Below are 15300 nucleotides of genomic sequence, written 5' to 3'. Positions count from 1 at the left end.
TAAAGTTATGGCGTAACGAGACAAATTCGTTTCAATTTCTCCTTTCGATTCGGATCGAAATCTCGAATAGCTTGCCCTTCACGGTCTATCTCGATAGAGATCAATTCGAGAGATAAGTTGCTCCATCCTACACATCGTTTCGTGTCCCCAACGCATCCGGATAATAACCCCTGTCCCCTGATACGTTTCTCTCCAACGACGAATTAGGGATGTTTTCGGAATCGCGAAACGGTCAAAGGGGGCCGACGATGAAGGGAATAAACACGCGCGTCCACGACCGCTGTCTCGTTGGATCTCCATTGGTAAATTGATGGTTGGCTTACCTCCCTTTAAGAAGCATTAAATAATCAATCGTGTCCATAAAATCGCCGTGGAATCGACACGATAAGAACGATAACATTTTTTCAATATTCCATTTCGTTCTCTGTCTCAGACATCGCCATGGACTGGTCGGATCACGCGTTATGGTGGCCGGAGAGGAATCACTGGTTGACGAGAACGAGAAGCACTCTGGACCAGTATGGGGTCGCCGCCGATGCCCTCCTGCACTTCACACCGATGCACAAGACTCTGAGAGTCCAACTGCCCGATATGCGCTGCCTCGATTGCAAAGTCGACTTCTCTGTGAAAACGTTCAACGCCGTGATTAATTTATGCAAGGAATTAGGTGAGCCGATCTTTTCTCCTTGAAGATTTAACGAATATTAAACGAACTCGATTCATTTTGAATTCCATCAGACGATTAACGCGAATCAGGATTAAAACCAGGCACGTTAATTCGCACGAGACCACGGTGTTAATTAGTCCCGATAATGAAATAAAATTGTTAAATTCGCAGTCACGCGAAGGTCACGGGGAGTCTTCGTGCGAGTCAAGTCGAGCGTGGCTATTCCAACGGCCAGCTTTTTTAATCAAGGAAGTGGTTCGCCGCGATAATGAAGGCATTGTATCGCGTCGCCTTGCTTTATAATAACTTAGAAAAATATATTTTTGTTGAGAATATATTTTTTCGTAGTCGAGCAGCGCGATCTGGAAAGGGATAATTAATCACGATTTCGCGATGTAATCAACTTATTATTATATATCATAAAAAGAAAAAGGAAAAAAAATTATGACGAAGAAATTTCAAACGCGTCGAGTTAATTTATTTGCGTTGATGTAACCGTTATTACGTCTCCTTACTTGTTTTTTGTCCATACTGTCGCGGACAGATGACCTCGTCGATAGCCTGACTCGTGTCATACTCGTAAATAGACATGGTAACGAACAACCATTTAGTTATTTCCTTGGAACAAACAAATTACCGTGAAAAAAATACAAAAAAAAAAAAAAAAAAAAAAAATGCAATATATAATTTCATCAAACCGTGCATCATATAGCGAAACAATATATTCGAATGATTAACCGGTAGAAAATATAAAACGAAATTCTTTATCGTGAAAAATTCAGGTATCAGACATCCAGAGGAGTTGTCGTTCTGCAAACCGCTCGAGCCGAATCATCTGAAATACAATTTGAAAGATCTGCCGGCCAAGAAGAAGATCGAGAACCAGAAGAACGGGCATTGGAACGTTCCAGCGGATACGAACACGTTCATCCCGGTGAGCCAAAGTCCCAGGGGATCGACGGGTAGCCTGGATCAGAGCAGCCCTTTCATGTGCGCGCCGGTCACACCCAACAACAGAAATCACAGCACGCCGATCAGCTCACCCGTCTCGGTGAGTACCACGACGAATCTCTGGACTTAAACGCACTGTCGTGGATCTAAATTCGGATCCAAAGATAGAGGAGAAGATAGGATCGAAACTATCTAGAGAGAGCCGGACCTGTTATGGTAATAAATAATCCCCCGACCGACCCGATTGCCGTGGCTATGATTTATCGATATTGGCCTATCATTACCGCTTACGGAATCGTTCAGAAAACTAATTTGCTTCTCGCGAGCGGCTCGTTTTTCCAACCGACGGTTGGGAATTGGTGGCCATTATGGTGTATTTATTGCTCGGTTACGAGCACAATCTTGTTGGCCGAACGCGGACTCACGTTTCCCCTGTTTGATTGGGTTTCTTCCAGCAAACCGGTACCTGGAAGAGGAACAACAACTCGTCAGGTTTCGGTAGCACCGGCTCATTCAACGCAAACAACAGTACCATGAGTCTAGAAGTGTTGAACGGTGGACTGTCCGAGTCGTTGGCCCAGAGTCCTGCCACGATCTCGCCGGAGGTGAGGGCAAAGTTGATCAGGCCGAAGAATCTTGTTGAGCGCGCAAGAATGAACGTTGCCTGGCTCGATTCATCGTTGTCGATCATGGAGCAGGGAATACGCGAATTCGACACCCTCAGGTTGAAGTTCAAGTTCTATTCGTTCTACGATCTGAACCCGAAAACCGACGCTGTCAGGATCAACATGATTTACGAGCAGGCCAAATGGCAGCTGCTCGCCGAGGAGATCGACTGCACCGAGGAGGAGATGCTCATGTTCGCTGCGTTGCAGGTATATTACATATCCCTCATACAGATATAACAATATTCCATTAACCCTTTCCGGTTGCTGGGATTCGCTAGGATGGGCCAGCTGCGCGACTGTTTACGCGGCTAAAGTTTTCACGATCCAAACATCCGGCCCTCGTCGACCGGATCGATCTATATATACGTCCAGAATTGGTCTCGGTGAAACGATGGAACGGAAATAGTTGGCGATGACACGAGAGCTCGCAGCTTCAGGACTCGTTTCTGAAATTGAGGAAAGGATCGGGTTATCGAGATAAAAAAAAATAAAAAAAAAAAATAAAAATAAAAAAAACGATAGAAAGTAAACTTGCGACGGATCATGCTTGATCGCGTGGAAGTTGGCCAATTAAAGACATTCTACGCCCCTACGATAAATCGCCTCCGCGCACAGTTTATTTCTCGTATGCAAATCTCGTTTCCTTAAATCGAATCGAGAAAACATTCGCGTCGTTTTTCCGATACACCGCCTACCGGTTTCTCGATTAATCGCGTCACGGTTATCGGATAAAAAAAAAAAAAAAGAAGAGAGGAGAAGAGAAGAGCTCGTAATCCCAAGGTAGAAGCAAAAGATGGGCGTCGGTCACATTTGTATTCCGTGTCGCAGGTGCAAGTGAATCTTCAGGCGAGTGTACCGCAGCCGAGTTACGACAGCAATGGCGCCGCCTCCCCGATCGAGGATGACATTGACGCAGCCTTGACGGATCTCCAAGTGACCCTCGAGGGCAGTAACATCAGTAACGGGCCCAGCGACATCACTCAAGTGCCGGAGTTGTGCGACTACCTGCGTTTCTTGAAGCCCAAACGTTTCACTTTGAAGGCGTTTAAACGCTATTGGGTCACGTGCAGGGACCTTCAGTTGAGATTGTACAAGAGCCGGGAGGAGACGAACAGTACCGAGTCGCCTGCCCACGTGATCAATTTGCGTGGATGCGAGGTCACGCCCGATGTCCATCTCTCGCAAGGTCGTTATGGAATCAGGTTGGAGGTGCCTAGTGCCGAGGGCATGACCGAGATGTGGATCAGATGCGACAACGTGAGTTTATTATTTAACCCCCGCCTTCGTCTACGTTTCAACATTCGCAATTGAAATTTAATTAAATTCTCGGTTAACTATTGCAGGAACAGCAATATGCTAAATGGATGGCGGCGTGTAGATTGGCAGCCAAGGGTCGCTCCCTCGCGGACGCTTCTTACGAAAGCGAGGTAAACAGTATCACTGCCTTCTTGCAATTGCAGAGGCCCGCCCCTGCACCTGCGATCAACCCAAACGCTCTTGATATCGTGCCCGAGGATTATGTTGCTCCCAGATTCGTGAAGAAGTTCAAAGGAAAGGTATGTTTCATATTTATGTACGATCCTTTTTTCGCATTGGTTGAATTCATCTTTCCTTTCTCGCAGTTGGTCCAGAGGATTTTAGAAGCACACGCCAACGTTAAGGATCTACCTTTGATCGAGGCTAAATTGAATTACATCAAAGCCTGGCAATCTCTTCCCGAGTATGGGATCTCTCTCTTCGTAGTCAGATTCACTGCGAAGAGCAAGGACGAATTGTTGGGTATCGCTAATAATAGGCTGATGCGGATGGAGCTGCACAGTGGTGATCACTTGAAAACTTGGAGATACAACACGATGAAGGTAAGTGGATCGATCTGGTGTGCAAACAGTTAAGAAGTTTTAGCTCTGGATAAAAGATTTTCTATTATCGACATCTTATTTGTACAGGCATGGAACGTAAACTGGGAAGTGAAGCATATGATGGTCCAATTCGAAGAAGAGAATATTATCTTTGAGTGTCAGTCCGCAGACTGTAAAGTTGTTCACGAGTTCATCGGAGGATATATATTTTTGTCGATGCGATCGAAGGAGGCAAATCAAACGTTGAATGAAGAGATGTTTCATAAACTAACTGGTGGATGGGTTTAACGAGTCGTGAGAAATTTATGAGATGATATTTCTTTAAAAAAACTTACATTTATCGAAGCATAATTTGTTGTCATACGTGGAAACGGAAAGCTCTGATCTGAGAAACAACGAGACACGTTGGTTGACATTTGTAAAAAATACTTAAATATATAACTTTAGATGTTTTGTTAAAGTATTTGTAAATAGAGAAATTGTATCGTTTGTATACAATTGCCGCGCTCATTAAGAGTGTAACTTTTATTTCACATAGGAAATTAATCGTTTTTAGCGAATTAATCGTTCACCTGAAGTACGAGAAGGTCGAGCCATTGTAACCTGAAGATAAAAAAAGTTTGTAAAGCAATTTAGCGGGTTAATAGCGAATTTTGTATATGATCATAAAATAATATTTACTGATGTCTTGTTACGTAGAACATAAATTGTAAAACACGCACAAGATTCGATCAGACTAAACCGCGCCCTTTTCTACACGCAATATTGTTGAAGATCACGAACTAATTAATATTTTTACAGATAAGCATGTTATATTCGAGCTGCCCTCTAGACTCAACCTCATTAGATAATATTCTTTATAATATTTTTTTTTTCTCGCCAAGTCAACCTCTTTCAGGCAAAATATACGTGTAGTTTTAACATCAGGGGTGCTATGCTGAGCGAGATTGACTTAGACGCGAAGATTATATTAAATTGTGTAAATTATTTGTTGTTTTAATGTAAACTATATATATTAAAAATATTTACTTGTACCGTTACATATTATCTTCTTATATTGTATCACGTTTTCGAACGTGTAAAAATTATAGTTTTGTATATTGATAGATACTAGTTGTACAATAAATTTAATTATTATCATTTTTTTAGATTTATTTCCGATTTATAGTAAATTGTTGTTCACATAATTTTAGCCACGATTAAAATTGATAGTGATATTTTTTTATTAAAAGAATGCGTTATTAAAAACCATGTATAGATCAACAATAATCAGGAAAGTAAAAAAATATATTATAAACATTCATGTGTTCGTCGACGTTCGACGTACGAACGACGCTGGTTCATCCTTGTCGGTCCCATGTTTCTTCACTCAATGGCGGACAATTGTGTATCTTTACCCGGATTGTCCGTAGACTTTACGGCATTACCATGATTTTGATTGTCAGCATTCTTGAACGAAGGTAGACCTCTTAATACCACGGGTACGTTACCTGCAGCTCCTGCCCCGACTAAATTTCCTCCACCTCCACAAGTCTAATATAAATTAAAAGAATCGAAAAACATGGGAACGCAAAATATATTAAAATTTTTTTTTCTTATTGTAAATGTAAATGATCAACCACCTGTGCGTGAATAGGCGGTGCTGAATGTACTAATCGACCGGTAAGAGATCCAGGCTTCTCCTTTTTAGTGCGTACCCACTCGTGGCCTAGAACCCTTTCCAATGTTAACCTTAAAGTAATATCTGGTTCTAGGATATGTTTAACAATGCTCTTTGCAAGCGCAGAAACTGTTTCCCGCACTCGCGATCGAAACATCCAGTTCCTCGACATTTGATCTTTCAACAGCTTCTTCAAGTTCGAATCGTCAAAAGGCATGGAGGCATTTAGCATGATAAATAGGATTATCCCAAGCGACCAGACGTCGGCCAGTTTCGGGTTATAGGGGGTACCGGAAACAACTTCCGGTGCTGCATATGCCGCGGAGCCACAATAGGTCTCGCTGAGAACGCGCCTTCCCTCATGGTCAACGCAGAATCTCGCGAAACCAAAGTCTGCAAGCTTCACATTGAACTTCCTGGATAACAAAATGTTCTCGCATTTAAGATCACGATGGGCGATATTTTTTCCATGAAGATAGTGCAGACCGGAAGCCATCTGTCTGAACCAGAGCTTTGATTGTTGTTCCGGTACAACACCATTCCGTTTTACAAAGTCCAGGAGATCACCATTGTCCGCATAACGCATAAATATGAAGACTCTTGGACCACGCTGTAATATACTGTGCACCTGTAATTTTTTTTTATCGAATGTTAAGTAACGTATTGTTCTCTTTGTATGGACATCTTACTTGAATGATATGGGGATTTTCGATCTTTGTAAGGATTTCGAGTTCACGAGGAAAGAACTTGTTGAGGAAATCAAGCGGTGCTTTCTCTTTGTCGAATATCTTACAGGCTAATCGCAATTTCTTTGAGCTCGTCCCGTCCACATATTCGGCCAGGTGTACGGTCGCATACGAGCCCTAAAAATTCCAGTTTGCCTTCAAGAGTAATTATTCGGTAAAATAAAAACAATTCAAGTTATAAAAAGTAAAAAATATAAAGTAAAAAAAAAAAAAAAAAAAAAAAGAAAAAAAAACGAGTAGTCGCTCAACGAAAGAAATGCGAACACGAGAGTAATTGAGAAAGAATCTACAGTTTAAAAAGAAACAAACGACGCAATATTGTAGAAGGAATGTAAGAAGCAGGTAGAGGGGAAATGAAAGAGGTTAACGAACAGGTAGGGAGTACAGGGTTGGAGGTAAATAACCTGTCCGATTTTTTTGCCAATAAGATAGCCCCGCTGCTCAAGAGCGTTCACCTCCGAATTTCGGGGGCTGAGTTGCGTGGCCATGCCAGTGGATCTTCATTGGACTTCGGATCCTGATAACAGATAACTGATTCTTTTTTCTTTCTTCTTCTTTGCACACCCTTTCTTCTTCTTCCGTTCCTTTATACCTAAAACTTACTTCTTTTTTATTCTATATCGCTGACAAGTTTTCCCCCTTTGAAACGTCTACCCGCACCTTCCTTGAACGTGATTTGATCAATTTTGTTGTTAGAGATCTGCAATTCGCGCTCCGCAAGGAGCCGAAGGACGCCTCGCTGAATATCACGTCGATGAACCCGAGTCGGGGAACCGTTCTGTCATTTCAAATGGCTGCGTGCACTAGAATTTTGAGCGACACCAGCTTGTACCTGGTACGGAACGGGGCAGAGGAAAAGATCCGTGTCTCATTCGAACACAGCCATTATATTTAAAAACAACAAACGATCGATTCGCGAGTGCGATTTCGCCATACTTAGATTCGATTTTAAAGCATATTCACGTCGTACATAATACATTTAAAAACACACGGTATATTTTATAAATATATTATATTTTTTTTTCTAATTCGATTAATAGGTTAAGACATGATTAAAAATTAAGATACCTTTCATTTTTGCGATGTGTCATTCATATTTTTGATTTGAAATAAATCAATATTTATATTTATAGATGTTTTTTATTAAATGGTATTATACATTGCGTAAAAACAAATTACGCAGCTGGATCGTCACCCTTAGTAGTACGTGTGTAAATTAACTGTGCATGATGCTGTACAACTTGTTTAATAAGTCCCTTTTGTTGCAATTCAATCAATGCTCTCCTTGCAAGTGATCCACGAATCTTTAACCTTTCACTAACAATGGATGGCGTGATCAATTTATATTGTGGTACTTCCTTCAGCAATTTTTCATATGTGCTTTTATCAAACAATACTTGATTGTTTAACTTGTCACGTACTTTTCCTTTGGACCACTTCTACGATAAAAAAAATAAATAAAAAATGTAAAGTATATCTATTCATGTTCATCTACTTAAATTTATTTATTATATTATATATATATATATCAGGCTCATTAAATCAGCTTTTTACTTCCATGATTTATCAAGCTTATAAATATTCATCACGTAATATTTTATTTTATAAAGTTATACTTATAAGTTATTATTCTGATAAATAAATATCTATCATAACTATCTGCAATAACTATGATACTAACCTTTTTCTTGGCTTTGCCACCAGATCCTCCTTCTTTTTTCTTTTGTGTTTTTTGTGGTTGTTTTGAAGATCCCTTTGTATCCTTTTTAGGCGGCTGAAACATTAAATGAAATTAGAACAAGAATATTCATAAAAAAATAAATACCACAATCAAATAATATATACTGATCAGGCTCATTAAATCAATATTATACTATCATGAATTTAATCAAGAATGAGTTTTTCATCACGATAATTAATTAAAGAAAATATTAATTCGTAAATAATTATTTTGTCAATAATTTTTCACAATGTCAACAAAACATTGAGACAACAAAAGAAGTTATGATTTTTTAATGAAAACAATATTTTTTATTATATATAATGCATAAAAATTAATATAATTCTATAAAACTAACGAAAACATACTTTAATTGAATGTAATGATATTCAAATAAGATATCTTTTTTGCATACACGTATACACCATGTGGATGAAATTATCGAGAAAGGTTATCTACTTGATATATAAAATTCATATAAAACTTGTAAATTAATTCTTGAAATAATATCACTGCACTACATAGAAAAGTAATTTTTATTACGAAACTTTTAAGATAAATATTATTAAAACATAATTAAAACATTTCTTTCACAAATACTCACCATGATGGCTGTCGACTATGAAAGAAAAGGGAAGTGCGTATATCGCCATTTTGAATGTTCATTACATTCAGCGCTATCTACAATTCACTACATTAATAAATATTATTTCTAAAAGAATCAAAAATTTAAAAAATGACATATTAATAGTTAAATAAATAGTTATTTGACTAAAATTATTTTTTATACTATAAAATTGTTGGGATGAATTCGTAGAATGCAATACACGTGTTTCGAATAACCATGAATCAGACTGTCAGTCACTCAGGAGTGGCTGTAGCGTGTGAAGCATGGCGCTACGCTGTGTGTTTTTGAGTCCCGGTTTTTCACATCTTTGACCCGTTTACAAAATGTATTCACGTTAAGAATATCGTTCGGTATAATTTAATCAATCACAAACATCTCTTTATATTTACTTTTATACGAAAAGGTAATTTATTTTTTTTTGATCATTATTTTTATATAAGGTTAAGATACCTTTCACTTATTGCGACGTGTCATATGTGTTTTTATTCTACGTGTATTAATATTGAACGAATATTGATGAAATAGTTTAATAACGTGACAATTAATCTCAGATTAAAACTGATTTATAATATATATATACAATAGTTACCGATTAACAGATATTAACAGATAAGTGAGGTTATCGTTAATCAGTTTTATGTTTGTTATATTCTTAACATATTTTTGGTCTTATAATATGAATATTTTTCTTGATATACAAGATTAATATTTAAATGTTTGCATTAATATGTATTTGTATTAATATGCAAATATAAATATAATTAAAATTTTAATTTATAAAAATTGAATTTTAGATAAACATATGAAAAGTTTTAATATAATAAAAAATTACTTTTTATTTTTAGGATAAACTTCATTACTGAAACAACCTTGTGCTTATGAAAATGCTTCCTCTTTCACACAAAGATTCAAGAAACCTTGGCAGTAGAATAAAGGAGAAATTATTAGGATGGAAACGTTTGATATTTTCTGACAAAAATACTAGAAATTTATTTTTATTTCTTTTATTGAATTTATCTTTTGCCTGCATTGAATTAATGTATGGAATATGGACAAACAGCTTGGGTTTAATATCAGATAGTTTCCATATGTTCTTTGATTGTACTGGCTTATTATTTGGTTTGGCTGCATCAGTAATTACAAAGTGGAGAGCAAATGAACGATATTCTTATGGCTATGTCAGAGCAGAAGTTTTAGGAGGATTTGTCAATGCTCTGCTTTTATTCTTTATCGCTCTATTCATTATGTCTGAAGCCGTGGAAAGAGCCATTGAACCTCCAGAGATTAAACACGAAAGACTTTTGGTTGTGTCCATTATGGGATTAATAGTCAATTTAGTAGGAATGTATGTATTTCGTCATGGACATGGACATAGTCATGGAATGGGACATGGTCATTCCCATTCCCATTCCCATGGAAGTCATACACAATCTCATTTAAACCACAGTCATAGTCATGATCATCATGATATAGAAATTGATCCTTCCTTCAGTGGTACAAATTCTCAGATTATGAAAGGAGTTTTCTTACATATCTTAGCAGATACTCTTGGATCTGTAGGTGTAATTATATCAGCAGTACTGATGCGTCTATTTGGTTGGTTTATAGCTGATCCAATTTGTTCTATGCTGATATCAGTATTGATAGTTTTAAGTGTGCTTTCTTTAATGAAAGATTCATGGGAAATTTTAATGCAAAGACAACCAGCTGCATTGGATCATATTTTACCACAGTGTTATAATAAAGTGACACAATTAGCTGGAGTATATAGTGTGCAAGAACCACATTTCTGGACACTTTGTTCAGATGTGTATGTTGGGTGCTTGAAATTGGAAGTTGCCAGAACAGTAGAGCCTAAATATGTTGTAGCACACACTCAGATGATTTTTCAAGCTGCTGGAGTAAGGCATTTAACTGTTCAATTAGATTATGCACCTATGTGATCTATGAAAACTATGCATGTCATTAAGTGTTCATACAAGTGCTCCAAAACTGTATTTATTTGTGGAGTTTGTCAGAAACAAGCAAGAAATATTGCACTTGTGCAAAATATTTTTGCCATTTTAAAATTGTGCAGATATTTTGTTCTAAGTAATAGTGAATATCACCTTGGGTTGCAGATTATTTAAAAATCTGTTTAAATCTTTTAAAAAAAGTGAAAAGACTTACCAGAACTTATATGACATAGGATCCTATTAAGAGAATAGGTCTTATGATCAAGCTAATGCATTTTTGACTTGTCCATCACCAATAAAAATCATTGATTTCATTTCTTTCTAATCTTATTGTTGTAAATATAGATATTTGTTCATCTATAGTTAATGATATATTTATATATATATATATATATCATTATTTCATGAAATTGTAGTTTTTTATTTACAACAACTTTGGTCCTGTACTATGTATTGTACAAAATCTTAAATAATGTTTTATATTATCTACAGAAGTCTTTATATTATAATGCATTTTAAAATATTGAAGATACATCAAATTACATTTTTTACCTTTATAATTGAAGCCACAATTATAAAAATGTTTTTACCTTACCTTTATTATTGCATTATTTTTTGTATAAAATATCTATTTACAAAAAAATTCAAACTTCATGGTCAAATTTGTGCAAAATAAAAGAAAATCATCAAATTATATTATAAGCAGCTGTAGACTGCTAGTCATTATTATACAGAAAGTGTGAAATATACGTTATATATAAATATAACTTTATAAAGTGTAATATATAAAACAATATTCTTATGTTTGAAATTGTGCTTTCCTTAAATAAATTGTACTTTTGACATACTGTCCACATTAAGTGGATTTATCTAATCGATATTAAATAAATAATTAATACGTACAAGATCGTTTTATGGCAATATACATATATTTATATTAACGAAATATCATTATTATTGATGAATATTATTTAAACAAATTGCGAATGATGTCAAAATATGCTATAAGAAGTTTTTTAAAATTTTAATAGCAATGGAATTTTCTTATCACTTCATTTAAAGTAGGAAGCGATTGAAATGAAATAAAATGTTTTATAGAGAAAGCATGGTCTAACATATGCACTTAGTGCAAAATGTCAGCCAAAATTTTTCATCGTTTTTTATTAATGCTGTAATACATTGTTCAAGACAAATTACGAAGTTAGAATTAACGGCAGATTTGTAAACATAAATTTTAAGCACGACCAGGACATTCCATTATAGTCGAGGTATATTACTTGTATATTTGAGATTGTGATGATATAGGCCAAAATGTAGATATCGGTAGAATGAAATGAAACAATTAGAATATTTAGTGATAATGTAGAGTAATTTTTCTATCGAATTGCTGTACCATCGTACACTGAAATGATCGAATTATTTGCAGTTCTATCCGATGCAATTACTTCTACGAAGAGCGATGTAATTTCCGAGATGAAAGTCAACATTGTTATGTTTTATTAACATGATTGTATAAATAAAAAATTCAGAAGAGTAATCTTCTAAAATGTAAATAATAAAGAAAAGTGCTTATAATAATTTTCGACTTCCACATTCATACAAAGTCCTCTTATAGATAACATCTTCTTATAAAATAGAAAATTTATCAAGATCATGTACATATGTATTTTTATCGATATGGGAAATCATCTTTACAACAAATTTTCAAACACATATTACATTTATTTGAAGGATATGTATACACATATAAATACATAAATATTTATAATAAAATTACTGAAACTGATTCCAGACGATAAAGCGATCTTGGACGCGTGGACAATGTACTTACGCGCGTATGGTGTCAGCTTCAGTCTCTCACCGCTTGAATTAGTAATTTAAATGGCCTCACAAAATTTGCAGATCGTATCTTTGATGCCTTCTATCTTTTGTGGTGTCTTATGTACATAGCAAACTATCAAAAATGAAAAATCGTGTGGAACTTTTGTCCCTGCGAGGCTATACCTGCCTATCTAAAGTGGACCGTAAAAGGGAATCAAAAATTACGTTTTCTCACTAATAGTACAAAAAATCGAACGAACACCGTGGAATTGCTTTTTTGCATAAAGCTGAACAAAAGTTGATCGAACATACTCGTTGGTTTGTTTCACGTATGATTAAACGTATTTTTTTTCCTTGCTTTCTTTTTAATCATTATTTTCATTTCTTCAAGGTATATGGCAGTATCGTATTTCTGCTTTTTTATTGGCAAAGGGACAGCAGAAAATCACACATTGCGTTTTAATTCGGCGATAGATGGATAGAAATCGTCGTATCGCGCTTATTCTAAAAAATAACAAATTCCTGATATAATATCGATACTCGCGAATAAAATCTACAATTACGATTTGGCAGTTGAGTGTCGCACGTTCTCTTTTACTCGCAAAAAGTAAGTATTTTTTGTTGCTCTTTTATTTCGTTCTTCATTCCTTATTATTATACAATAGCCATTATTTTCTAATTTAATGTGTACAATAGAATTCAAAATTCGAGGACGTCTCTCTTTTACTCTCTGGATACGTATTTTTTTCTTTTCTACCCACTACTATAGAATATAATTTATAAAATTTCTTCAAATTTCCAACAACACGCCATCCGGTAAAGCCATTTCACTCATGGATCGTCGATTGTAATTCAATCGATCGTAACATTTAATAATCATGATCAGAATATACTAGTAATCGTAGGAATAATAATAATAATCGCAATAATGACAATAATAATAATATATTACTCTGAATCATATTTTACAGTCCATCTAACAACAACGAACGTATCTAGTTGCAACAGCCTCTTTTTTAATTATTATTTTTTTTTCTTTTTTTATTTTTTAAATATCTTTCGATAATACATATGCGTATGTATAATTGGTCTTGCTAAAATTTTTATCTCTTTTAATTTTATTTATTCTTTCTCGTTGAAAGAATATATATATATATATATTTTTTTTTACCCATCCTTCTGTACGATTTCGACATTTTTCTGCGTATAACGGACCATCGAGAATAATGCTCGAGCTAATAATGCTACGATCTATAGATCTATATCGTTAGGAAAGTGATGACGCGCAGAAAAGGAAATCACAGTAAGACGAAAATCCACAAAGTGTTGGCTTCATTCCCTTCTTCCTCTCCTTCTTCACGCCTTTCTTCCTCGTGTGAGTACTCTTCTTATTCTACATGCCTCTTACGGCTAACACCGTCTATCTCGTATCTTTCTAAAACTACGTTATTCTCATCCTAAAACATTCTCTTAGCCTCTCTCTTTCCAAGATCCGTTTCACCGGATCATTTACGGAATCACGTGCAACCAATCATCCCCCTCCCCCACTTCGAACGTTTCCCATCTCTATATTTTCATTCATCTACGGATCAAATTCCAATCGTTATTTTTCTACGGCCATATTCTTCCGTGATCGAACAATTACGAAATTTCCACGTCGTTGACAACCAAGAATTCTCCAACCGAATCTTCACTTCTTTTTACCTTTGCTACTCTTCTGGACCTTGGTGATCTTCAGCCTGCAGTTCGACCCACCGGTGTACACGACTTCCGCCCTTCCACCCTCCTCTATCGCGGCGACCAAAGCTTTCACCGACTTTACGTGCACGTCTTTGGCACTGATCTCCAACGAGGTGCCCGGAAACCGATCTCTAACACATTTTCCGATACTGGAAGCCTGCGATTCCGTGAGATCCACTCCATCCAGACAGAGCCACGTCAAGTACTGTAGATGCGTCAGGATCGTTTGCACGAATACGTGTTCCATTTGCACCTTCTTCGCGCTGTCGGTCACGATCAATCCATTCGCCTTTAAGAAGCTCAGGTTGCACAGCTTCAGATACTTGGCTATCTGCCTCATCGTCTTCTCGCTGTCCTCCAACGTGATCCGCCAAAAGTTAATCCTCAGGGACTGTAGATTCTTGAAGTGAGAGGAGAAGCAGGCGAAGAACTGTTGGAGGATTTTGTCATCGATGAACAGCAATGATCCGCTACTGCCCCCTATGGTCGATTTGTCCAACGAGAGATCGAGCTCGCTGAGGGCTGTGAAACCGGCGAGGAATGGCAAAAGAAGCGGCCCTCGAAGCGCCAAACGATCGTTCACTGTCACCTGAAATCAGAGATAACAATTATGCATCACCTCTATCTTTCTATTTCTCTTTCAGAAAAAAAGTATCGAGTAACGAAGACCTAAGAAACGAGAATTTCGCGGGGGTCGATCGTTCGAAGGATGGATCGAATTCGATCGTCATAGGAATAGGAATAGGCGAGCAGAAAATTCATAGGATCCGCCTTAAGGAAGTGCGTTGTTTGCCAAGGTTTTACGTAACGAATCGAAGAGCGTAATATCGATAGTCGGATTTCTACTTCGTAACCGAGCACTCGAGACCGGTTTCCCCAACAGGA

The 15300-nt window shown here is 36.6% G+C and overlaps 5 protein-coding genes across 13 annotated transcripts in view; 2 read left to right on the top strand and 3 right to left on the bottom strand.

Annotated features, from left to right (window-relative positions):
* The window catches only part of LOC122715254 (unc-112-related protein-like), a 37322-nt gene extending 32037 nt beyond the window's left edge, over positions 1-5285 (top strand). Inside the window, exons 2-8 of the mRNA XM_043937297.1 lie at positions 434-667; positions 1450-1718; positions 2074-2493; positions 3115-3543; positions 3630-3842; positions 3909-4145; positions 4233-5285. Of these exons, the coding sequence (XP_043793232.1) occupies positions 434-667; positions 1450-1718; positions 2074-2493; positions 3115-3543; positions 3630-3842; positions 3909-4145; positions 4233-4433 (2003 nt within the window). The 3' untranslated portion in view covers positions 4434-5285. The remainder of the gene's footprint in view (positions 1-433; positions 668-1449; positions 1719-2073; positions 2494-3114; positions 3544-3629; positions 3843-3908; positions 4146-4232) is intronic.
* Positions 5286-5385: 100 nt separating this feature from the next.
* LOC122715259 (testis-specific serine/threonine-protein kinase 1) lies at positions 5386-7759 on the bottom strand. Of its 4 annotated transcripts, none has more exons than XM_043937304.1 (5): positions 7620-7759; positions 6956-7383; positions 6495-6668; positions 5768-6433; positions 5386-5678 (listed from the first exon to the last, which is right to left on the bottom strand). In XM_043937304.1, exons 2-5 carry the CDS (start codon positions 7037-7039, stop codon positions 5511-5513), a joined length of 1092 nt encoding a protein of 363 aa, XP_043793239.1. In that variant the 5' UTR covers positions 7040-7383; positions 7620-7759; the 3' UTR covers positions 5386-5510. The 4 variants fall into 4 exon arrangements, with proteins under 4 accessions (XP_043793239.1, XP_043793238.1, XP_043793237.1 ...); XM_043937303.1 differs by lacking the exon at positions 6495-6668 and having other exon boundaries at positions 6956-7082; positions 7155-7383; XM_043937302.1 differs by lacking the exon at positions 6495-6668 and having other exon boundaries at positions 6956-7068; positions 7155-7383.
* On the bottom strand, positions 7672-8409 carry LOC122715201 (40S ribosomal protein S25). The gene is made up of 3 exons (XM_043937185.1): positions 8377-8409; positions 8233-8325; positions 7672-7990 (listed from the first exon to the last, which is right to left on the bottom strand). The coding sequence occupies exons 1-3, from the start codon at positions 8407-8409 to the stop codon at positions 7727-7729; spliced, it is 390 nt and encodes a 129-aa protein (XP_043793120.1). The 3' UTR covers positions 7672-7726.
* A 759-nt stretch (positions 8410-9168) lies between these two features.
* On the top strand, positions 9169-11435 carry LOC122714924 (zinc transporter 7). Its single transcript, XM_043936714.1, has 2 exons — positions 9169-9302; positions 9745-11435. Exon 2 carries the CDS (start codon positions 9778-9780, stop codon positions 10840-10842), a length of 1065 nt encoding a protein of 354 aa, XP_043792649.1. The 5' UTR covers positions 9169-9302; positions 9745-9777; the 3' UTR covers positions 10843-11435.
* Positions 11436-12628: 1193 nt separating this feature from the next.
* Positions 12629-15300, bottom strand: part of LOC122714666 — a 172584-nt gene continuing 169912 nt past the window's right edge. For all 6 annotated transcript variants that reach the window (XM_043936204.1, XM_043936205.1, XM_043936207.1 and 3 more), the window contains one exon: positions 12629-15004. In XM_043936204.1, the coding sequence (XP_043792139.1) occupies positions 14366-15004 (639 nt within the window). In that variant the 3' untranslated portion in view covers positions 12629-14365. The remainder of the gene's footprint in view (positions 15005-15300) is intronic.

The sequence above is a fragment of the Apis laboriosa genome, unplaced genomic scaffold, assembly GCF_014066325.1.
Source record: "Apis laboriosa isolate Shangri-la unplaced genomic scaffold, ASM1406632v1 scaffold34_cov151, whole genome shotgun sequence".
Taxonomy (NCBI): domain Eukaryota; kingdom Metazoa; phylum Arthropoda; class Insecta; order Hymenoptera; family Apidae; genus Apis; species Apis laboriosa.
This window is presented reverse-complemented; position numbering and strand designations above follow the sequence as displayed.

Excerpts from the sequence above, each read along its gene's own strand:
- LOC122715201 (XM_043937185.1), bottom strand. The coding sequence starts at position 8,409 with ATGAGCCTGATCAGTATATATTATTTGATTGTG. Across the intron at positions 8,326-8,376 it reads GTATATATTATTTGATTGTG|CCGCCTAAAAAGGATACAAA; the intron begins GTATTTATTTTT and ends TTAATGTTTCAG. Across the intron at positions 7,991-8,232 it reads GTGGCAAAGCCAAGAAAAAG|AAGTGGTCCAAAGGAAAAGT; the intron begins GTTAGTATCATA and ends TTTTTATCGTAG.
- LOC122714924 (XM_043936714.1), top strand. The coding sequence starts at position 9,778 with ATGAAAATGCTTCCTCTTTCACACAAAGATTCAAGAAACCTTGGCAGT.
- LOC122715259 (XM_043937304.1), bottom strand. The coding sequence starts at position 7,039 with ATGGCCACGCAACTCAGCCCCCGAAATTCGGAGGTGAACGCTCTTGAG. Across the intron at positions 6,669-6,955 it reads TTGGCAAAAAAATCGGACAG|GGCTCGTATGCGACCGTACA; the intron begins GTTATTTACCTC and ends TGGAATTTTTAG. Across the intron at positions 6,434-6,494 it reads AAAATCCCCATATCATTCAA|GTGCACAGTATATTACAGCG; the intron begins GTAAGATGTCCA and ends AAAAAATTACAG.